The following is a 24624-nucleotide window of genomic DNA, read 5'->3' as shown; positions in this document are numbered from 1 at the left end:
GCTGGGAGTACCAATACGCATCACGGTGCCTAGCTTTGTTGTTGCTGTATTTTATTTTATAGGTTTTTGAGACAGGGTTTCTCTGTGTAGCACCGGCTGTCCTGGAACTCACTCTGTAGACCAGGCTGGCCTTGAACTCAGAAATCTGCCTGCGTCTGCCTCCCGAGTGCTGGGATTAAAGGCGTGCGCCACCACGCCCGGCTAGTGACTAGCTTTTTATGTTGAGTTCTGGGGCTCAGACTCAGGTCCTCACACTTGTGAGACAAACACTTTACTTACTGGGCCTTCTTCTAGCCCCGACTTTGTATTCTGAGCACTGTATGCCTCAGTTTGAACACAAGAGTTAGTGTTGCCTCTGTCGCTGCCCAAGAGACTCCCATCCATGTTACGGTGTGGGCTAGACCCATTTTCCAAACTTGTGTCAAGAAACTAAGCTACCCTAGCTGCCCTGGCTTGCAGTCCTGGGTGCTGTCTGGGAGAGCACAGTGAACGGGGTGCTCTTCGAGGGCCTGTGCTACCCAGGGGAGCAACATGGGTGCACACCCTGAGCACTCCCAGGGAGGCATGACGAGTCAACAGCAGAGCAGTTTTCTGCAGAGTAATGACTGTCAGGGACCCGAGAGACACAGATGGGGTTGTGCAGGAAATGCAGGCATTCAATGAGGCAGGCCTGGGCTGACGCTGGCATGGCCCTCTGTCTCAGTGGGAGAGACAGTCTGTCTTCTGAGGCCTCAGCCTTAATCTAACAAGTAACTGGTCACGATTCTCTAAGTTTCAGAGGACAGGGAAGTATGGTCAGAACTCTGACTTGTGCTACAGGGGAGAAGGCCAAAGGCTTACCACACTGACCCTCAGCCACAGTCACCTCTGTGAGAAAAACTACTTGGTTACTGGCTGGAGATGTGAAGTGGCCTCCACCTGTCACTCTCATGCAGTCACAGCTGTGGGACTGCACCATGGGTGGTGGGGAAGCCTCACTCTGTACTCCTCAAGAGAGGAGATAAAGACCCTGGGATTAAGGTGAGGTCGTCTGGCCCTCATTCTTGCTACGCTTGACATGGCCCTGTTCCCTGCATGTCCTTCAGGCCTGGGGGACACACACAATGCAATGTGCTGGCAGAAGTTTGCTCTTGAGCCCCCACAGCAGCACACATCCTGTCCTTCGCTAATCACTAACACGTCCCCATGAGACTAGAAGCAAAAACATGCAGGGGAGCAAATGTGGCATGCTTTCACATCTGGGAAAGGGCTTGGTGAGGGTGTGGTTGTCACGGTTTAGAAGAATGGAACCAGTGGTCATTGCAGGGGCAGGGTGGGGACAGGCTGGACAAAGCTAGGGTCTTGCTTCTGTTACAGGGAAAGGACGTCCCAGGTGGCTACTGAGATGTGGTCCCCAGGGTCTGGAAAAGGCTTGCACTTCTCTTCTGGAAATTCCAAAAACCAGGAGCGATGCTTCTCAGAAGGTCACAGCTTGTGGGGACTTGTGGGTACTGAGGCCCCAGGGCAGGGCTGTCCTTGAGGAGGAGCCCTCCCCTGAGGCGGTTTCCTCTTCCCTGACACCATCCCTTCCTGTTCCAGCTGCCTCTACCAGTCAGTGCGCTGGCTTCCAGGAGCAGCACACACTGCTTGGGGACTGCAGGAGACTCGCCAGTCCTGAATATATGTGGCAAAAGGCCTGCTCCCCTGGGAGGTGAAGCGCACTTACCCTTCTGGATGACCTGCTGAGCCTGCTTCCTGACTCGAGTGTTCCTCAGGAACCGCCACTCACGCTCCTTGCGGATCTGACTCTCTAGGTCATGCTCCTCGGGGATCTTGAAGGACAGAAAACACGGGATCAGGCTTGGCAGTGACGAGACAGTCACTTACGTATAAGCTGGGCACAGGAATTTGGCAGCATGTCCACATGAGCCCAGCACTCGGGGATCTGAGGCAGGTTCTAGGCCAGCCTGGGCGACACAGAGAACTGTGTCTCAGACACACAAACAATCAAATGACATTACTCTCTGAGTGTTGGTGGTTTGGGTCCTCTAGTCTGTTCCCTGGCTGAAGCCGGCTAACAGGATAAGGTGGGCCTGTTGGGGTGGGGTCCTGAGATTACCAAACAAGGGGAAATGCTTCTGCTCATGCAGAGCCAGTGGTGCTGGCTTTGACAACTGAGCTTGTTCGTGAACATAGGTGTATTTCCTTCTCTTCCCCGAGCTGGGTAAATCTTACTCACTGGTTCTTAAACATTGAATCAATCAATGAACAAACAGGGCCCCCCTACCCCCCACCTGACTGAGACATGGATAGAGGATCTCCTGGCTCAGCCAGCGACAGTGTTTTACAGAGGCTTCCTGAGGGACACAGCACCAGGCCGAGGACCCCAGATGGGACCGTATTTCTTTCTCAGGGTTTTATTGCCAGGCACCCTTCTTTTTTTTTTTTTTTCTCAAAAATGGCACAAAACTAGGGGCCAGAGGAGCATGTCCAGTCTGACACAGGGGGCACGACCCCTCTTCCCTGTGGGTGACTATCAGTTTGGAAACCGTTCCAAGCAGCAAACGTGTTTTATCTTATGATAATGCAGAGCTTATTAGAAAAGGAATGACAGTGACCAATGACGTGAGCAACAGCAAGAAGCAGCTTCTGACAGACCCAGGTGTGCAGAGAGAGAGGCGCGCTGTAGTGAAACCCGGATCAGAAGCAGACGTCTAAAAGGTGCTTGCAGCAGGCGGAGGACCCAGGTGCTACTCTCTGAAGCTCTGCACTGAGCCGCTGCTGCACATGTGGGAGATTCCAGCCCAGGCTCCAGAGACAACGAAACAGAGACAATCAAGGCTGAGGAGACACAGTGGGGGAGGCACAGGCATCTAGAAACCTGGAGTGTCAGACAGTCTGGCACTTGAGCTGTCACTGGTGACAGAACCCTGGCTCTGAACTCTGTCTCATGGGAGTGAGGGGTGAGGGTGTGGCTGTGCCTTTACCCAGAGGTGAGCATTTTCTTGCAGAGCTGCTATACTTGTGATAGACAGCACTGGAACCAGGCTCACAAGATGAACGGGCAGCAGGAAGTACAGAGGAAGACCCACTAAGGGAGGCAGGGATTTTACTGTGAGAAGGCACAGGCATGGCATCACTGGGGGTGACCAGCTCTCAGGATGGAGGGGCTAGATGAGTCTGTACAACAGCCCAGACTCCCCCAACCCCATTTTCTCTTTCCACCCATTTATATCTGGTCTGAGAAATAGCACCTTTTCGTAAGTAAGCATCGGGGCCTGGCTTCTGAGGTCGTTCTGAGCTCCTAGAGAGATGTGGGCTGTTCAACAGTGTCATACGACTAGGACATGACATGACAATTCTGTACCTCTTGGCTTTTCAGAAAGACCAATTATAGCTGAAGCCTCCTGTGGAGGCACAGGCAGTTGAGAGGGAGCTGGAAACTGAGGCCCAGCCATTTTCTGGTCACAAAGACCTTGAGGCTCTGGAACTAAGGAGAGTAAGACAATATATGCAGGTCTTGTGTGGAGTCTACACCTTGGGGCTATGTCTTACTTTTGGTGCCTTGGGAAGATATGGTATGTCAAGGAATATGACTATCAAGATTGAAAAAAGGCTTGGAAAAAGGCAAAATTGGGGAGGACCCCAAGAGAGGGACTGACACTGGCCATTCAGGCTAAGGACAGGTGATCTGCTCTTCTTCTCCTCCTCCTCCTCACTACTGTCGTTACTCTCCATCCTTTCTCCAGGTGGGCAGCCAAGGGGGCTATGGTCTCTGCAGCACCAATCAGAGCTCAAGCCTACAGTGTGTACATCTGTGCCCTTTGTACGATCATTTGAGATGACTTGAGCACTAACGGAGAAAGTGGCCTCTCTCTACAGTCACGTTGATTTGATTGACATACAGCCAGTTCACCCTCTTTAGGTATGGTTTTTGGATTAGGCAAATGTTTAGTCATATAACTGTTAGCAATTTGGATAGAGCAGTGTCTTAGTCAGGGTTTCTATTCCTGCACAACATCATGACCAAGAAGCAAGTTGGGGAGGAAAGGGTTTATTTGGCTTACACTTCCATACTGCTGTTGATCTTGACCAAAGGATGCAGGACTGGAAGTCAAGCAGGTCAGAAAGCAGGAGCTGATGCAGAGGCCATGGAGGGATGTTCTTTACTGGCTTGCTTCCCCTGGCTTACTCCACCTGCTCTCTTATAGACTAAGACTGCCAGCCCAGAGATGGCACCACCCACAAGGGGCCCTCCCCACTTGATCACTAATTGAGAAAATGCCTTACAGCTGGATCTCACGGAGGTATTTCCCCAACTGAAGCTCCTTTCTCGGTGGTAACTCCAGCTGTGTCAAGTTGACACAAAACTAACCAGTACAAGCAGTCTGGGTGTCCCCAACATGTTGGCATGTCCCCTCTCCTTGTCAAGTCTGCCCCTTAGCCTCAGGCTCTGGCAAACACCGACCCGCTTTCTGAGCCCGTGCTTTTGCCTGTTCTGAGCTGCTTATCTACAGATCATAAAGAACCATCCACTCAGCACCGTATGATGATGGCCTTTCTCGCTCTGTGAAAGCAGACTTCCATGTACAGGCTCTCTGAGTAGATGTCAGGAGCAAGACCCCGGGGCTCACATCTCCTCTACCCTGATAGAGTGCAGCTTGAGTGTTCAGAGGCTCCCGTTCTTCGCCAGCACTGGTGACTGACAAGTTTCAGATCCATCATTTGAAACATGGGTGGTGACCTCTCACAGACCTGATGGATGCTGCTGAACGTCTTGTGCGCTCATCTACCAGCTACATTTTTCTTATGAAGTATGTGTGCAAATCCTCTGTTTATTTGAGACAAGGTCTCACTGTGTAGTCCAGGCTGCCCTGGAACTCTGCAATCTTCCTACCTCAGATTCCTGAGTAGTGGGATTATAGTCATGTACCACCAGGTCAGCATATTTTCACTTCTTTAGGCAGGGTCTCACCATGTAACTCTGGCAGGCCTGGAACTCGCTCTGTAGATCAGGCTGGCATGAAACTCACAGAGATCTGACTGCCTCTGCTCTCGTGGCGCTAGGATCAAGGGAGTGAACCAGCACACCTGATTAACTTCATTTTCTTAACGAAAGGCAACTCCTGCTCCTCCTCCTCCTCCTTCTCCAAGATTTCTTTATGTATATGAGTACACTGTAGTTGTCCTCAAACACACCAGAAGAGGGCATCAGATCCCATTACAGATGGTTGTGAGCCACCATGTGGTTGCTGGGAATTGAACTCAGGACCTCTGGAAGAGCAGTCAGTGCTCTTAACTGCTGAGTCATCTCTCCAGCCTCCCCCCCTACCCCTCCCCCAGTTTTTATTTATTTTTTTAAACACTTACTTTAGTGTGTGAGTGTGTATATATGTGGGTACATGTGCCATGGTGCACATGTGGAAGTCAGAGGATGCCACGCATGACTGAACTCGGGTTATCTGGCTTGGTAGCCTTTATTCCTAGAACAAGGGTGTGCTGGCTAGTTTTATGTCAACTTGATAGAAGCTAGAGACATCTGAGAGGCGACACCTCAATTGAGAAAAAAAAAAAAAAAAAAGATTGGGCTGTAGGCAAGCCTATGTCATTTTCTTAATTAGTGATTGATGGGAAGGCCCAGCCCACTGAGTGTGGTGCCATCCTCAGGATGGTGGTCTTGTGTTCTGTAAGAAGGCAGGCTGAGTGAGCAAGGCATGAGGAGCAAACCAGCAAGCAGCCCCCTCCATGGCCTCTGCAGCAGCTCCTGCCTCCAGGTTCCTGCCCTGCTTGAGGTCCTGTCCTGACTTCCTTTGATGGTGAACTGTGATGTGTAAGTTTAAGTTGAATAAACCCTTTCCTGTCCTAGTTTCATTGCTGCTGTTTCATAGCAGCAATAAAAACCTAAACTAAGACACAGGGTTTGTGTATCTCAGCCTGTGTAGCTGAGGATAGTCACGTGAGCTGTGTTTTCTTGCACGGCTTATGCTTTTGTGCCTTGTTAAAGGCTCTACCAAACTCAGAACGGTATAGTTCAGGGTTTCACAGGTAGGGCTACAAATCACTCTGCTGCTTGTTGATAAGGTGTGAATGGAGATCAAGGCTGTGTCTTTGAAATGTCTCTGCTGATTGGGCTGTTTTCGCACCTTCGCTGAAAATCAATGGAACCGGCCTGTGTAGCTCCATCTCTGGGTCCTCTATTTCACCCTACTGATCTGTGTCTCTGTCCGTGCTCCAGCTCCACACGGATCCTGATGACTAACTTGGCCATCTAACTAGGATGGTATGAGCCCTGCAGCTTTGCTGTTGCAGCTCCATTGCTTTTCTCCCCATTTTATGCTGGTCAGTTTGTGCCAGTTTTCCTGGGACTTGGATGGGGCTGAACTGGTTTAAGCATCCCCTAGGGATGCATCCCCTAAGGAGGCCCAGCACCTGCTGCCACTGAGTGTTCCCACCTGTGAACATGGCCTCTCCCATTTATTTTACAGTAGCAGAATTTTCAGGATTTTTTTATTTTATTTTTTATACCAAGGCATTTCTGTTTTGTAGTGTCATTGCAAATGTCACCGATGTCACACTTCAATTTCTAGCTGCTCTTTACAGGGATGCAGGTGGCTCTGTAGCACACCTGTGTCCGTCAAGCCTACTCAACTCAACTTGCCTCAGCAGCGGGTATCCTTCACAAAGGAAAGGAGGCTCCTTTCTATCTCTAGTTTGCTGAGTTTGTTACGAATGGCTGTGGGGCTGTCAGACGCTTTGGCTTTCTCTGCAGCATGAGCAGCTATGTGCTCTGTCTTCTTCATCCTCCTGTTCTCACTTAGGAGGCTGATGTTAATGCTGAGTGACTTATGGATGGGGCAGTCCACATGCATTGCCTCCTTAATACTGCGTGAAGGACTTGGGGTCCACTGGATAGCAGTCTGCTTTCTTACAATGCATGGTTTTGGTATCAAAGTGGTGCTGCCTTTACACAGCATACAGAAGAGTCCACACCTGCATTTCTGTACCACACTCAATCCTCCTTTAAAGCTTTGTCAGAAATGGCAATTATGTCAGTCAGACTCCAGCTGCTGAGACCAAACCCTGACATGCACAGCATGACGGCAGAGGTGAGCCCAGGAATGCTGCTCATGGCTGTCTTCTGGCACTTGGGAGGCTGAGGCAGGTGAATGCTACAAATTTGAGGGTAGCCAGAGCTACCTCAAATATTGAGTTCCAGGCCAGCCCGGGCTATACATGAATGGTTTATTTTGGCCCACACTGTCAGAGGTTTCGGCCCATGGTCATCTGGCTCCATCCATTGCTCCTGAGCTGTGTCGAGGCAGGGCATCACGGCCGGAAGCATGTGGTACAACAGTGCTTCTCACATGGAGATGGAAGAAGAGGCTGGAGATGGTACATCTTCCGAGGGTGTGCCTCCAGAACTCACAAGGTTTTACCAACTCCCAAATTAGTGCCACTAGCTGGAAACCAAGGTTTCCAGGGCGTGAGCCTTTGGGGACAATACACAGTCAAATGGTAACAACTAGTGAAACTAGCAGTTATGTTTGATAATGTAATGTTTTAAACTACAAAGTTTTGTGAGTGATTGGAGGAGATGAAGGGTCTTTCTTTAAACAGTCAAGAGGACTGTAGTCAAGTGAACTGTGGCAACTCGTGGGTTAAAGGGCCCGCCTCTGAGTTGTGTCCATGGTCACAGTGGGGATAGTAGGTATGCTTTGCTACTCATCTCCCCTTATGTCCAGATCACACAGACTTAATTAGCACCAACATGTAAGTTTGAAATCAGAAGTGTAAGCCATCTTGCTTTTTTATTCTTTTATGTCTTGTCTTCTGTTCTTTACATTTCCATAGGGACCCAGCATTAAACGTGTCAGTTTTCAAAGAGAGCGAGCTGGAAATCTACAGATCTTTTTCAGGAACACCACCACCACCTTAACAACAGGTCTTCTGATCCACTGACATGTGATCTTCTTGTCTTTTGAGCAGGGTCTCACTAAGTAGATCGGGCTGGCCTTGAACTCACAGAGATCTACCTGTCTCTGCCTCCCTGTGTGACTCATATATGAGTCAGTTCTCTTTCTCTCATGAGGTTTTGGGGCTCAAAGTCAGGCTGTCAGGTGAGTGGTGAGCACTCTTATACATTGAGCCACCTCACTGGGCCCTTTCTTACTTTTCAATTTGGTTGAAATTCCTCTTTATGCACACTCTCCACTTTTTTTCCATTAGCCTCAGTATTTTAATTTATTTTTCATGATTAAGGTCTTACTCTATAGCCAAGGCATCTTGGAATTCACCACATGGCCAAGGCTGGCCTCCAACTCATGGCAATACTGTCTGCCTCCCAATTGCTGGGATCTACAGTATGAGCCACGGGTCCTGTTGTGCGGTTTTTGTCTACTCAGTTATTCACACTCCATTTCTGTTAGCTCCAACATCTGGGCTGCCTCAGACTTGAGTCCCATTATGACTGGCTCTGTCTCTTGACAGTGCCTGCCTGACAATTTTGGGCTTTTTATAGTGTTTAAATGAATTGCACACTTCATGTGCAGAATGGCAGAGAGCAAGGTAAACAGCTTGGACTCTTATGGCTGATGTGTGGAGCTGAGCTGGGCTCACTTTGTGCCCTCCTGTGGGTACCTCAGGGCTTCTGTGTTCTTCCTCCTCTGTCAGAGGTCAGCGGCTGAGCCTCCTGCTGGGGCCAGCTGACCTGTTGGTGATCAGGAAAATCTCTGCTGCAGAGCTGTAAGCAGGGCCTGTGTCTCAGGCTCTAAGGGTGGACTGTGTGGGGACAGTTCCCGCTCCCTTAGGCAGAGTCTGGATCAGTGACTTTTCTGGCTCTGGGAAGGAGGTATAGTTTTTCACTCTTGAGTTGGGTGGTTTTTCCATTGTCTGGAGATAGCAGCACTTGCTCCCTTTCCATGGTGGGCTTGTGAGGTGCGTGCGTGCATGTGTGTGTGTGTGTGTTGGTGTCTCTGTCACAGATGCTGCTCCTCTCTGCTAGACTTGTATCTCTGATATTGGTCTTCCACTATGTCTTACAGGCCATGTCACATACATAAACACAGGCAGCACAGAGCAGCTGTACAGAGGCCCTGAGGGTGGGTCCTTACATAAAGGAGTTCTCCCTGATGCGTCCAACCCTGTCTGACAGAGGTGCCTTCCCGTCCTTTCAGCCCTCCCGCTGAAGAGTCAAGAGCGCTCCGGACGCCGTCTTGTGTCACACTGACTTCTGGGGTGAAGTGATGCCTTTCCAGCTTTACCACAGCAGGACAACAGAATCAGCCTAGGGCTTCCTGCTTCTACAGACTCAGAACTCACATGTGAGGTAAAAGAGTGGCCTTGCAGCACCTTGAGCAAATGTAGCAAAATCAAGATGAAGCTGTGTGTATTAGGGTGAGTTCATTTAGCCTCACAATTCCCATTTTCTGACTTCTTAATAATGTGCTCTGAGCCAGATTCATGGACATGCAGAATTATCCAAGGGCAGGAGCTGCACAGCAAGTACCTGTGAGCCTTGGGTTGAGGTGCAGGGTGGGGCTCCGACACACTGGTACTTTCCGTTCATGGTGCCCAGAAAGTGCACAGACTCTTTTAAAGTCTGTATGGTGCCACCCAGTCTATGGATGTGGCATTTTAAGTGAATGTCTGAGTGCCCCCACCCTGAGTTCTGGGCCACTCTTGCTCACTGCACAAGTCCAGACCATGTACTTCCTGCCTTAACTGCTGTCCCAGGGATCAGAAGGGCATGTTGTTCCCCTCTGTGAGGACAACACGGCACTGGGTAGTAAGGGCAGTGGGCAGCTATGGGCCTTGTCTTGTTCCTACAGCTTGACCCCGACACGTGGAAGATCTGCAGGCTGATTTCTTTACAATCCTACCCTCTATGCTTGGTATCAAGAGAGCAGGTGCCCGAAATGTGCGCAGAGAAGCCACTCAGTGCCACCACCATCAAGGTGTCAGAGGTCACACAGCTCCCCTCTAGGACTTCCCACAAGCATGTGGGCTCACGGGGACCTGTGGAACTACTGCCAGTCTACAGGTTCAGCTCTTAGTCTCTGTCTGAACACTTCCACCAGGAGCATGTTCTTACGTATAATTTTTAAAATCTGTTTTGTTTTGAGATCGAATCTCAAATATGGTGCAGGCTGATACAACGTCACAAACCCCCCTGCCTCCACTTCCTGAGTGCTAGGATTATAGGCATAATTATTACTATTATTAATTTTTGGTAGTCCTGGAATGGAAAGTGGGGCCTCTAGTACGACAGGCAAGCTGTCCATCACTGAGCTGTACCCTCGGCCTAACCGATTTTATTATTTTGTTTTTGTAATGCTTGTATGGAACTCAGACTTGTGGGCATGGTAGGGCAAGCCTTCATCACTGAGCTACATTCCCAACCCCATTTCAGAATTGTTAATTTTGTTTCTCAAGTCAGGGGTCTCTGTGTGGCCCTGGCCATCCTGGCACTTTCTCTATAGACCAGGCTGTCCTCAAAGTCAGAGATTTGTCTGCCTCGGCCTCCTGAGAGCTGGGATTAAAGGTGTGCACTACCATCTGGCTCATTTCAGAATTTCTAAATATCTATTAGACACTTCAATGGATCTCAATTTTGTATTTTATAAGGACTCAAAGAGAATATCTACATTTGATTATTTTTTAATTATTTTGTATCTTAACAAAGCAATGTTTAGTTTGAAGGGAATGGTAGCCCAAGACGTAAGAAGTCAGCCATTTTATACTTTGATGCTTGCTTGAATATTTTAAGGCCCTTTCTTCCGCGTAGCCTATTTTGGCAGCGAGTAGGTATGAGCACTGCACTTGTGCCTGGTGCCCAGGAAGGCCAGAAAAGGGCACTAGATTCTTGGAACTGAAGTTACAGATGGTTGCAAGCCAGCACTTAAAGGCTGAGAAGCAAACTCGGGTCCTCTGGGAGAGTAGTCAACTGTCTTAACAGCTGAGCCATCTCTCTAGCCCTTATATAAAAAATGGAAGGGAATATTCACCCCGCCTCCATCAGTAAAGGCCCTTAAGAACTCAGAACTTTATCAATTGCCAAAGATACTTAAAACAGTTACTCTGTGCTTTACTGGCTAGCCGGTCTTACCATAGGTAGAGGGAAGCAGAAGCTGTGGTGAAACCCAAATGCTTCCCAGAGAGAGAACTTACTTGGGCATCTATCCAGACTTAGAATTAAGAATAATCTGTGGCTTTCGTTTGCAGTTGTTAATATGCAGGAAGGAGAAGATGGTCTAAGAGCATACTTCAGCCCTACATAAAAACCTAAAAGCTAATTTCTGCAACACCACATGGAGACAGAGGCTGACCAAGTATAGCTGTTGCATGGTTGGGGCCATTAGCTCAGGCATGAGTCTGTAGTCTTGACGTACCTTGTACTACAGAGCTAAGGCCGAGCAAGAGACCGAAGACAGCTTTGCAGATCCCCATTGTCCCACAGTACTCAGTCACCAACCCAAGCATGGCCCAAGGACAGGCCTGAGCTCACTCTAACTCCAACACAGTTAGACCCTGCCAGTGAGGACAAGGTGACATGGAGTGCTGGCAGGTTCTAGATGGCAGGGCTTTGCCTGTGCTTTCTTTGAGAAGTCAGGAGGACTTCGGCTCTTCAGTCTTAGGTGTTGACACTCGCACCATGACAGCAGTTTGCTGTCACCCTCCAACAGTAAGCAAAGACATACAGGAGCCACAGAACCCAAGGTGAGGCTGACTATAATGAGCACATATAGTCATAAACCCCGCCCATAAATCCCAGGCCACCTGCTCAGGTCACGGCTTCCAGCTGGGCTAACAGGGCTCAGGAAGCCAAAGACAGGGACAGGATGGGCTTGGTGTCACTAGGAGGGAGTCTGAGGAACAAGGAACAAGCAGCAGCAGCAGCAGGGAGGGACACGTGGCAGTGAGAAAGCAGCAAGAGGATGCCAGCCTCTGGGGGGTGGGGGCACTGAGGCTATGCAGGACTAAGCACTCACCTTCATGACTGGCTGGGCAAAGTAGCGGGCGCTCCAGTCACAGAACCCCGTCTGCATAGAGGCACAAATGAAACTCTTGTGTCCAGCAGCATCATCTGCATCATCTGTGGTCTTGAGAGTGTTTGAGAGAGAGCAGAATCAGGAGAAAACACTTTAGGCTCATTGTTCCTGTACTGACTTAGTTTTTAGTCTCACTATGTAGCCCAGGCTGGCTTGGAGTCCTGGTCTTCCTCCTCAGTCTCCTGAGTGCTGGGATTGTATGCTCATGACCATGAGCCTGGCATCCTCTCCTTGTTTTACAGGGTCACGGGCTGGGTGTGGCTCAGTGGATGAGTGCCTGCCTAGCATTCCTGAGGACCTTGGATCTCATTCCCAACACAAAAATAAACAACGAGATTCACATTTGCCTTGCCGTTCCCCGCGGACAGCCCAGTCTTGCTGACTCCCATTACCTGAGCCACATGGGCAGCCAGGCCTGTGTGCTTGGCTCATGTGCCTATGCCCAGTCCCTGCTAACCAGCACAGGTGGTCCTTCACCAGCCACAGAAAACAACGGCAAAGGCACAGCCAAGTGCAGGTGAGTCAAAGCTCAAATGAGGCACCAAAAACTGTCTTTTACTCTTCTCCACACAGGAGCAAGGAGGCCCTGGCCACCAGGGTCAGCCGTCTTCTCCTTCCATGGCCTCTGCCAGTGCCCTGCCCTTTGTCCAGGGCTGAAGAAATGCACCAGACTGCATGTTGGCAGTGAGGGGTTCCCACTCTCAGGGGTCATGGTGGGAGACGGGCTCACTGCTCTCCTGGAAGCAGTGGCTTTGGCTCCATTTGAGAATTCTGATGTGGGGACCCCTTACTTGATGCATGGGTCCCCTAGACCACAGTCCTCCACACTTGCTCCCAGCTATGTCAGGGGTCAACCAGGATGCTGACTGTACTTGGAACTTACTGGCTGTCAAGGTGCTTAAGAGTCACTGGAGCTGCCCAGGGCAGGGGGTAAGGGGTGGGGGTGGGGATATCAATGGCTGCCACATGGCCTGCTAGCCACTAACATTGTGATTCTGCTCCACAGTTAACTTACAAGGGAGCTGTGCCTACATTTCTTTGGATTCAGTCTCACTTGTGGTACAGAAAGAACACCAGTGGTCTTCCGGCCTGCATTTTGAATACTGGGATTCCAGGTTTGTGCTACTGCTCTAAACTGCGGTTCCTCTTTACCTTCTAGATGACACAGTGAGTCACGCTAGTCTCTACTGCTGAGACATCCTGAGCACAACTCTCCACTGTGCACTGGCTGACAGGATGTGCCATCTCTGTGCCTCTCAGAGCACATTCCTCTCTCATAAACTGTTCCAACTGCTTAGTTAAAAGCAGGGAGTGTGCCTGCTTGTATAGAATAGTCAAATGTTTATAGGAAAACCAAACAAGCCATTCACAACGAACCCTGAGGAGCAGCAGCTACATCAAGTGGAGACAAATGCTATTTGCTTAAGAAGGTGAAGAAGCAAGTTAACCCCACGTGCTATCTGGCACTCACAGAGGGGCCAAGATGAGCCAACCTAGGGAGGAGGAGCTCCAGAGAGGCCAGACCTGCAGACAGAGGGGGCCGGACCTGGGTGCCACTGTGTCTCCAAGGGTCTTGAAGGCAATGGCTGGCTCTGGGTTGTGGGGAGCAGAATGTCCCTAAACTAAGGTATCATGCTGGATGTTAGGAAAGCCAAGTCCCCAGCACCCTGCTCTGACACTGCGTGCTTACAGGGCACAAGGGCTGCAACAGAGCTCAGGCCTTTGTACCTGATCAGGGCCTTTGTCAAACATCTTTCGTGTCCGAGGGAACTGGTGGGAGTGAGGAGTGTACTGTGCCCCCGTGGGGCCGGCAGTACCCGGGCGGCTGGAGGGCAGGTCACGGCCGACAGCCTGCTTGGCCACATCATTGGTCAGGCTGCAGCTGCTGGTGCTAGATGCTGGCGGGGAGCCTCTGCAGTTGAGAGAAGAGCAGACAGCATGGTTTACTGAGGATTACTCTGTAGTGATGAGGATCCAGACTCTCTCCCTTGATAATGTCCAACTGCCTGGCCTGCCACTTGCCAAAGCGACAGTGAGGACTGTCCTTGCGGGATGTGCCCTGGCAAGCGTTTATGAGGACAAGATAACACAATCTAGAGCTGGTGTGCCCAGTCGCCTCGGGCTAGTCACAACAGAGCTGGTGTGCGCAGTCACACTTGGGCTAGTCATACTGCTTCCTGGGCAGAAACTGTCTAGCACATCCTATTGTGCACCTACATAGAGAACCTTGGGCCTCTGGGGAAAAAAAAAATCCCAAAGGTCATAGAAAAAAGGCTTCATTCAACATTTTCTGATACATGATATGCAAATGAAGTGTTCCTGGGATAGGGAAGAAGTCTAGAAAGGGGCCCTGAGCGCACAGACATCGGCACGTGCTTGTGTGTTTAGGGAGAGGGGGAAACGTTAGGAGAAGGGAAGGAGGGGAAAGCAAGGCCATGGCAGGGAGGTGGCATCAGGGACCCCACCTCAGAGGCGGAGGGGCTTGGCAGGCCACTTACCCCACCTGGTGGATGTGCATGCCCTTGTTGGTTGGGCTGGCTGGGGCCGACTGTGTGAGAGAGGATGTGTCGAGGATTCGCTGGGGCCGGGCATTCACTGTGGCCTAAGAGAGCAAAGGAAGAATGACAAGAGAGGTCAGAAGCCCTCAGTGAGACACTCCCAGGGGTGACAGAGGACAAGGGACTGCTCTTTCATTCACCACAGCCTATGAGGCTCAGACTGGGGAGTAATCTCGGCAGAAGCTCTAGCAGCTGAAATGTGAGGTGCTCCAGGCTCCTCCTCTGCTTCAAGGCCACCTGGGGCCAGTCCTCAGTACTGTCCTCCTCTCATCTGAGAGCCATGAGGTGGCCCTTTCAGGGGCCCAGACTGGCTCTGTCTCGGGGGGAGGCAGCTGCAGCTCAGGAAGGTGTACTGAGGGATCAGGAAATGCTGTTGTCTGTTGGGAGTGTTACATCATCAGACAGCCCAGAACTGTGGCTGCTGGTCAGTCACAAACGTCCTGTGTTCTTCAAAGGGATTCATGAAAAACAAGGGGGCAGGAGAGGTAGCATATGGGAGCCTCACTTACCCTAGAACAAACCACTCCAGACAGGTTAACTGTCTTAAGGCCCCATCACTGGGTTGGGTGTGGCTTGATGACTGAGTACAGAATTAGTATGTGACAGATCCTGAATTCCACCCCCAGAACCAGATAAAGAGCATTGCTCTTGTCACACACACTCTTTCCTTCATGCTCACACACTGTGGGGATGCACACATTCATTTCCAGGGGAGAAGATGACTAGGGAAAAGGGCAAACGGGTAGAGTGGGGTGAGGAAGGTTGGAGGTCAGGTCTGGCCTGCTGACTGGGCAGCCAGCATCACCAGAATCCTAGGTGGCCACTCTAGACTTAGAATCTAGGGGAAGACATGACCTGGCCTGTTTTTAATTTCCACGTGTCAGAGGCAGGTTCAATCAGTTCTTTAAACGTAGCCCCGTGAGAAGGAAGATCACGGCATGCTCTGTGCACGTTGCTCACAAACATTTGCAGGGTCTGAGCTCTTATGTAGGAGTTTCCCCTCAGCCTGAGGTACAGCATTCAGGCCAGAGCTTTGGTTAGTGTGAGCTGAGTGTGTGTCTGTCAACGATACTCCTGTGCCAAGGTAGCTACTGACCTCTCTCTCAAAACTAGCAGACTGGGTGGTTGCAGGAACCTGCTCTGCTCTTTAGAGAGCTGGGGCAGCTTCACAAAGGTTGAGTAATGTAGTGGCCCCTGTATTAGCACAGGACCAGCAGGTTGTGTCATCTAGGAGCTCAGGAGAGAAGGTGAGCCCCATAGAACCTTCAGTTGAAAGAGCTCTGCTCTGGGGGTCACTGTTCAGACCTCTGACATTTCTAAATCACTCAGTCACTACCTGGAACACCACCCCTACAATGTCACAATCAGACACAAATCATTTATGCATACAACTTCCTTTTCCCAGACAATCCTCGACTTTATTCTAATACAAGTAGCAGAGGAAGCTGGAACCAGTCCTTAAGCAATCACTGAACTGCATTTTAACAACTGCGCATCAGCAGGTGACAGGAGACAGCAGCTTTAGGAGGGAGGTTTCTGACAAACTCAGGGCTCGCCCTGCCCAGGACACAGGAACGGGTGCTGCGGGGATAGAAATGGACATAGGATCCATGGTTTCCAGCGTGGCACTGGCCTGCCAGACAATGCAAGTGTTCTTTGCCCATAGCTGCCACAACAAGAATCATTTGTCATGCTCAGAGCCCTGTAAGAGACAGGCCTGCCAGGGCAGGGGCTGGTGACTTCTGGCGGAACACTGGAAGCTATTCTTGCTCGGGGCTCAGTTTCCAACAAGAATGTCTGAAATACATTCAGACTTCTGTACAAGTCAGAGTCAAACACAGGAGGGGACCTCAGAAACCTGGCAGTGAATGTCCCCACCCAGCCTCACTGGTCTGGGATCGGCACTACCTGGTGAGGGTAGGGCATTTCGGAAGTGGTGCTCAAGTACTGACTGACAGTGGGAAGCGGGGGACAGGGAGGGAGAGCCTCACACTCATGTTCTCCTGCTTACACCCCCTTGAGAGGCTAAGCTGTAACATGCTTAATAGAACAATGTTTGTAGTTTTACTTGAGCCATTTCTTTATTTAATCTTAGGCTGGCCTTGAACTCACTAGCTACCTGAGGATGATCTTGAACTACTGACCGCTCCATCCTCCATTTCCTAAGTGTTGGTACCCTAGTTTTCTGTGATTCTGGGGATGGGCCTGTGGTTTTGTGAACATCAGGTAAGCACTCTACCAACAGCCACACCCCCAGCCCAGTGGACCATTTGACAGTGGAGCATTTGACAGTGGAGCGTCTCAGTCTTCACTTCCTTAGGCTGTGCGACCCTTCACCCTGGTTAAGGAAGGATTACTGTCTAACCTGCAGTGCCTGTTGGGAAGGTGTGGCTCCTGTGAAAGCCAGAGGCTGTGGCTGCCTCTCGGTGAGTTTACATGCATTTACATCTCTCTCACACTGTGGGTCTATCTGAGCACCCACGTTTGGAGCTCTGTCTCCTCCATCCTCAGTACAAGAGAGGGCAGAGGACAGAGCTGATGGCACCACAGAAGGCTCCATGGAGTTGTTCTCTGCACCTTCAGAAGGAAAAGTATGAGCGTGCGATCAGGCCACCACTGTCAAGTATGAGCGTGTGATCAGGCCGCCACTGTCAAGCAGTGTGGCTTCTTTCAGACACAGCTAGTAGCAACTTCCATATTTGGATGCAGAATTCTGGGGGGCATTTCACAGTAATAAGGCTGTTTTGACTCTGATGAACAAAAATTTGGCCTCAGAGTTAAATAATGCAAACTAGGTTCATTTCTTTATAAAGTGAAATATAATCTCTTTAGTTCCTAGAGGAGAAAATAAGGCATCTTTTAAAATTAAAATTATGACACACAAAAAAATTTCCATAATGTTTATGTTCCTGAACTCGTCAGCAGTGCTTATTCTAAACACACATGCACACACGTACCCTTCCCAAGGGCAGCCCACGCTGGTTTCTGAAACCTTGGCTGTGGTGTGCCTCCAGCGGTTGGCATGTGCACACTGGGATTTGCCACTTAGAATAGACAGAGCAGCCAAACGTTCCTTTGCCAGGGTTCAGGGTTCAGGGTTCAGGGTTCAGGGTTCAGGCATCCTTATGGAGTGCTGCCCCAGGAGTGCTAGGCTGCTTTTCAGGTGGATGTAGCTTGCTACCATGGCAGGCAGTAGTCAGGAGGCACATTACAGTGGAGAGTACACGCCCTCCCAGCTCAGAGGTGCATTCATGAAATACAACCTCAAAGCCCACGGCTAGGAGGTCAAAGCCGCACCCTACTGCTCTGTGCACTTGAAGCTCTTAAAAAGATACTGTTTAACACCCAAGGCTGTGTCTGCAGTACTGAACTTACAGTCATGAGTTCAGTATCAGGCACCAGGATTACAGTGTTAAATAATTCAGGCACAGTATCTATAAGGGCAAATACATCAATGCACCGAAAGATAAATACAGAGAGCTGTGTCCTGACTCAATAGCTCTAGACGCTGAGCCAACCAGGTGAGAACACCCTCAGTGCAAGTCCTAAGCTGTGCAGCCTGTACGAAGCACAGCAGTCAGGAGGCTGCCTTGTGCCCCCGAGCAAAGACTAAGCCATCAGAGTGCTTTGTGCCAGGAACTGTGATGAGGGGACAGAGCTGCCTACATACTTTAAACACCACAGACTCCATGTCCACATAAACTTTTAGGACGATTACACTAGATGGAGAACCAATTCAGTTCCCCCTGTCCTCTGATCTCCACAAGTGCTGTGGCATGGGGACACAGAGATACACACACACACACACACACACACACACACCCCTTGTTTCTTGTTTTCCTTTTGCCTGCCTTCCTTTGGCCTCATACCATAATGTGCAACAAATACAAACCGTAATAATTGTTTAATTTTTCTAGTAAGCAATAAAACCTTTAGATTTCACTGGGCCAGTGCTTGATACCACAGGGGGTGGAAAGAGTAAGCTGGGCTACCCAGGCTGGGCACACTCAACACTCGGGCATTCGGCTGAAAGATTACTGGGCAGTAAAAACAGCATAATCTCCACCATTCCAACAAGTCTATGTGTAGGATGCCTGTAAATGTAGCTTCATCTTGAATCTAAAGCCCAGAATGCGCTCTGTGGTATACCCAGGGCTGCGACACAGAGAGATGAGACTGCCCACCGCGGCTGACTGAAGCTGGGTGCAGGGAGGCTGTTACTGCCACATGTGACACTACCAGGGCTGAACAAGTAGCAACTGCAGTCAGTGAGACATTTCAGTCATCCAGAACTAGGCGCCCAGAACACATCTGCAGTGAAGAGCTGGCAGCAGTTAACAGGCCATCAGCTGCAGCTGTGGCTGCTGCAAAGACCCCTGCTTCAGCCAGACAGCACCAGGGCAGGGCTCCATACCTCCCAGGAATAAACAAGGATTAGATTGGGAAAGTCACAGATCCTGCCCCTAAGTGACCCTCTGAACACCAGACACGTGCCCTTTCCTTGCAAACTCAAAATTTTATGAAAAAGTTATAAAAAATTTTATTCATATGAATTCTAGTTTGTGCCACTTATGAAAGCTGAACTGTCTAACTTAGTAAACAAATAGAAAAACACCAAACAAATGTTTTCAGAAACCACATGTACAGTGGCTGGTAGATCCTTCAGAGATGGGAAACAAAAACAATTATCCCAGCTTATGGGGGTAAGTGGCTTCCAGCAGTATCCACCCATAGAGTCCAGAAGGGGAACCTGGCAGGAGCTCAATGTTTTAAGGGTGAGAGAACCATCAAGACCCTGGGAAAAGGTGGGGGCAGAGAGGGGATAGGGTTTGCAGAGTAGAGTACAGGGGAGAAGGGAGCTTCCAGGCCACAGGGGAGGTCTCTTGAACTTCTGCCTGACACTCTTCAGTCTTGGGATTAGGCCAAATTCTCATAAAAAGGAATGGAGGAGGTGCTAATCTCCAATGAAGACTATGCTTTGCTAACTTAAGAAATGAGAATTAGAAGAATAAAAAAAGCTCAGAACAGAAGCAAGTGAAAGAACAAGTCAACTGGGAGTGAAAACAACAGAGAAATCGGCGAGCACAAAGCCCAGAGTGGAGGAAGGGAAATCACTACAGACCATACCGACAGGAAGGCCATGAAGAATACTGGCAGCCTTTATGTCCGAAGCTGCAACGCAAGCACAGTTCAGATGTACTACGAAGCTCTGAGTTCAAAACGCTTGCTCAAAGTTGTTTAATTTTTTAAGCTGTTGTGTAGGCCTGGATATTCCTGGAGCTGCTTATTTGAATATTCACACAGAAGCAAAACTGTGAGCGCTTGCTTCAGTGACAATCTCTCATACACATACCTTGTAAGCAATGCTGTTGAGGACTTTCATGGCTAAATCAGAGACATCTGGATAGGGATCTGCGGCCAGATGCAGTAAGACTCTCCACATTTGAGTGTAAACACTATTAAAAGAGACTCCTACAAGAGAGAAACAGGAGACCTTTTAGTAGCAAGTAGCTCCCTGTGCATGTGCTGGTGGCTTCTGAGGTGGCTTATTTTCTGCACACCCCATGCTGTCGGGAAGGAGAACTTTAGAGCTGGGGCTAAGGAAGCTCCCCAGTGCTGCTCGGTGTCACGGCTCGGTGTCACGGCTCAGAGAGCGAAGACTCGCCATCCAGCCTGATGACTGAACTCAATTCCCAGAACCCACACCGTGAAAGGGAGGACTGATTCCCTCTTAGCACCACATGTATAGCACACCTGCATTCACACACACACACACACACACACACACACTGATACATACTGACACATGTACACACACACAAACACACTAACACACACTGACACATACACAAAGACACACACAAAGTTAAAAAGAATTCTCTTAGTGAACAAGCTTTATCATACAGGTCTCATTTCCCCCTATCCCTTTTTTGAAACAGACCTCATTGTATGTCAAGGCTAGCTGGGACTTATATACTATATAGATAGATTAGGCTGCCTTTGAATTTACAGAAATCCACCTGCCTCTGTCTTCCATGTGCTGGGTGGAATTAAAGGTGTACACCACTATGCATGGTAGGTCTCAATTTTTGATGATGGGGCTTTCTAAAGGAAAATGGCTAAGAAATGGTCTGCACTTGGATGGCTTTGTTGTTTAGAGAATACCGCCTAGTCCCCTGTTCTCGGTTCCTGGACGGCAGCACGGCCAGCTGTACAGTTTACGTGGGGTGCAGGGCTCTGGCCACTGCCCTCTCTGCATGTACTCTGTGACTTGTTGAGCTCTGCTTGTCCACTCTCTCATGACTGCTGACCTGCGTGCTCATCTATAGATGGGAAGTAAATTCAACTTCCCTTCCATTAATCCTGGGCTGTGTAGGGCAAAGTCTGAGCCATGGCAGCGATGTACACCACTCACTAAGAGGGTGCTCAGGTCAAGGGGGCTGCACCCCAGCTCCTGAATCCATGGCTTCTCTTTTGAGCAGAGTAAGGCATTACTGCCTATCACTGAGGGGCTAAGTCTTTTTTTTTTTCTTTTTTTTCTTTCTTTCTTTTTTTTTTTTTTTTTTTNNGGGGGGGGGGCTAAGTCTTAAGACCAGAATTTAAAAAATAATTATTTAATTTTAAAAAATGGTGTGTGTGTATGAGAGTATGTATGTGCACCATGTGCATGTAAGAGCCAAGAGAAGTCAAAAGAGACATCGGATCCCTGGAGTTATGCATCAGAGGTGCTGAGAACAGAACCCACATCTCCCGCAAGAGCACCGAGAGCTCCTAACCATGAAACCATGTGACCAGCTGAGACAGGCATCTCTATAAGGCAACAACTCAGGCCTGCAGAGACTCGATGTCTTACAGGGCACCGTGGGCAGTACGCACTCACAGGTGTGGGCTCAGCAGTTCCTAAGCCTCCAGGAAGCAGGAAGGCACATGTGCCAGGAGACCTGGGCCTGTGATAAACCTGGATGTGATGGTGGAACATAGCTTGGGTTGCCCAGAGGCAGGGAAAATCCAAAGAAAGCAGCCTTCTCACTCTGTGCTCTCTCATGTGGCTACAGCTCAGAAGCAGAGGACTGACATTTCAACTTAAAACTCTACAGTTCCAAACACTGGGCCAGATTTACAAGTAAAGTCTAAGAAAACTAGTACAATCAGCTTAGAATCTCTCTGGCAAAATGTCCTCAGATCTGATTTCCAGGTCTGAGGGATGGAGTTGCCAAGCAGCAGCTGAGAGGAGAGGAGAAGGAGGCGGTGGCTTCGAGTGTACTCTAGAGACAGAGTCACACGTTCTGCTTTCAGTTTCACGCATGAGATGGGGAACTGACCACTCAGATGGCACTGGCAGCCCCCTCTAAGTGACAGCAAGTGCTCACAGGGCTACCTCAGGTACTCTCAGGCATCCTCCTGGGGAGTGAGCACCGCATAGGAAGGAAACAAACTTCCTGCAAAGCTCAGTTGCCATGGCACCAAGTGTGAGGGATCCTGATGCCTCTGGTGAACCTTGTCACTCAGATGTCGGACTGACGGTCACAGACTGGGGAAGGGGACTGGAGAGGGTAACTAGCAGACAGAGGGAGGGGCTGGTGCATGACTAATGAGGGCTCTACTCAGCCCTCTGTTAGCTTACTGAGCAAACTCAGCAGACACTGAACAGAATAGGTCGTCACAGGTGGAGTCTCAAAGCCCCTGTGGCCTCATGGGCTGGAGTGACAGTGACAGATACAGAATCCTCTGGGGAGTCCTTTAGAATCAGGAATCCCACAGAACAATGCCAGAAAAGCCTAACAGTGTGCAGGACACGAGGAAGGGAGACACTTGTAAATATTACTGTTTAGTTTAAAGCAACTATTTCAATGACCTGGTTGACTGTAGGTGTTGAGTTCTGTATGACACTGTGTAGCAGAGAACACAACACTAAGCTTTACTACCCTCTGACTGTGATGGGAGGCAGGTTTTTTTTTTTTTTTTAGCGAAGCTGTGGTTACAAATTACCTCTTGATTTCACATCAGCCCTGGTTTGCCAGGAGCGATTCTCCCTGGCTCCTTGCCAAATGAACTGCCCTGTCTTAACATCTCCAAAATACAACCTGCCACCCTCATACACAGATCAGGGCCCATGGGACTGAGGTAAGGACACTGGGTTCGGCCTCAAAGCAGAGGCAGGAACTGGGCCTGGCCTGTAACTTGCTACTTGCTAGGCTCTAGAAGGGCCAAGGATCTATTTTCATGTCTAGACTAGAAGTAATAAAAGACTGTGATGTTCTAGGATTGATTTGCAGAGCAGTAGCCACAGCTTTCTGAATAGCATATGGTGAAGTGCAGTCTCTCAGAGCTCTGCAGCTGTTTCTGAACCTCAGAGCCTTATTGTGAAAGGACTGTATAGACACGAGGCTGCGAGTCCTCATCTGGGGCTTGAAGAGCTGGCAGAGTGAGGTCAGGTCCTCTGATGATCTAGAAATGGCCAAGACTTCTGCCAGTCTTTAGAAACACAGGTCCCAGGGCTGGGGGAGTGGTGGTGGTAGTGGGTGGTGGTGGCGATGGTGGCAGTGGTGGTGGTTGCATGTGCATGTGTCCCTTGCATTTGTTCTTCCTTGTGCCCCTGTCATGGTGCTTCAGAGTACATCCAGTTACACCTTCCCTTCTGAGTCTAAGCTGTTGGCCTGATGGAACCTTTGGGGGAGTTATACTGACCCACTGCTCTGGCCTCCTATCTCCAGTGGCCCTGGAACATCTGCATGGTCTTTGTAGTTGACCCTCAGCATCTTCGTATGACCCACTAAGCTTTGGTCACCACAGCAGGGACTGTGTGTGATAGGCGAGCACTCCACCATTAAGCTACGTTCCTAGCATTAACTCTCTTCAGCAAATCCCTGCTGGATTTCTTTCAGTCAGGGCAGACGCTAGTGTAGCCTCTGCCTCTTGGTGCACATTCAGAGCCTCACCAGATCACTACTATGGCCGGGATGAAAAGGCTCACTGTGCTTTCTGACTCCTTGACAAGAGGAAAATAGGGAAGAGCAGGGGTGGCTAATGGCTGTCTGTCACCTTAATGCTGACTGAGCAGTCCTCACAGGGGCTCTTGGCCGATGTCTTCTCCCTGGAGTCAGCCTGCCCCTGTCTGAGTGAGGCAGGAGCTTGGGGTCTCAGCCCTGACCCACTCTAGTCTCTCATGCTTAGGCTCTGGGTTTGCTGGCTCCCACAGGAGCTCCCACAGGAACAGGGCTCTGGGCTGGCACCGAGGGTGAGGGAGCTCTGTGCATCTTACTCTTCCTTTTCTCACTCCTTCAGCATTAGCTCTACCTTGGATTTGTTACCATGGTGATGCATTTTCAACACGTTACAAAATGTCACTGCTCAGCAGAGTTGTAAAAACCCTGTCCCTGTCCTCTGAGGCTCCCAGTGGCTTTGCAGTGAGACCACACCCTCCTCTCTTTTGGTAGGAGTCTGGTGAAGGCAGAGGTGACAGGCAGGCAGGTAGGCAGGGAGCACACAGTGGCTCTACTCTCTCTGCTGGGGCTGGAGCTTTGGCAGGGCATCTGTGGCCAGGTTCAGAGTTGTGTGGGCATGGGCTTCGTGCACAGGGGGCACTATTGACAAGGGGTAAGGAGGATGCTGTAGAGAGGATCCACGGATAGCCTGGACAAGGGCCACCACACCCTCTTCAGATTCTTTCCACTCTGGGCATGCCTATGCTCATGGGTGAACTTCAAAGGGAGCGAGGTGGAAGGCTAGGACAGGCTACTCACTGTATACAGGGCCAGCGAGATTGCTCAGTCAGTAGAATGTACTTCTGGTATAAACCTGATGAGCTGGGTTCAACCCCAGAACCCGTGTAATGTAGAAGGAAAGAACTGACTCTACAGAGTTGTCCTCTTTCCTCCACACGTGTGCTGTGGCATGAAGATACCCACAGCACACCATATACATATCCAATAATAATAATCAAGAACACTCTTGAGAAATTTGATAATAAAAATGACAGCCACCGGGCAGTGGTGGTGCACATCTTTTTTTTTTTTTTTTTTTTTTTTTTTTTTTTTTTT

The 24624-nt window shown here is 49.8% G+C and overlaps 1 protein-coding gene across 1 annotated transcript in view; it reads right to left on the bottom strand.

Annotated features, from left to right (window-relative positions):
• The window catches only part of Rptor (regulatory associated protein of MTOR complex 1), a 294655-nt gene that overhangs the window by 14006 nt on the left and 256025 nt on the right, over window positions 1-24624 (bottom strand). The window contains exons 21-25 of the mRNA XM_021212174.2: window positions 19938-20056; window positions 14525-14628; window positions 13755-13938; window positions 11967-12077; window positions 1706-1811 (exon numbers count right to left, since the gene is read on the bottom strand). Coding sequence (XP_021067833.1) covers window positions 1706-1811; window positions 11967-12077; window positions 13755-13938; window positions 14525-14628; window positions 19938-20056 — 624 coding nt within the window. The remainder of the gene's footprint in view (window positions 1-1705; window positions 1812-11966; window positions 12078-13754; window positions 13939-14524; window positions 14629-19937; window positions 20057-24624) is intronic.

The sequence above is a fragment of the Mus pahari genome, chromosome 14 (assembly GCF_900095145.1).
Source record: "Mus pahari chromosome 14, PAHARI_EIJ_v1.1, whole genome shotgun sequence".
Taxonomy (NCBI): Eukaryota; Metazoa; Chordata; class Mammalia; order Rodentia; family Muridae; genus Mus; species Mus pahari.
Note: the sequence above shows the minus strand (reverse complement) of the source record. Positions and strands in the feature narration are given on the sequence as shown.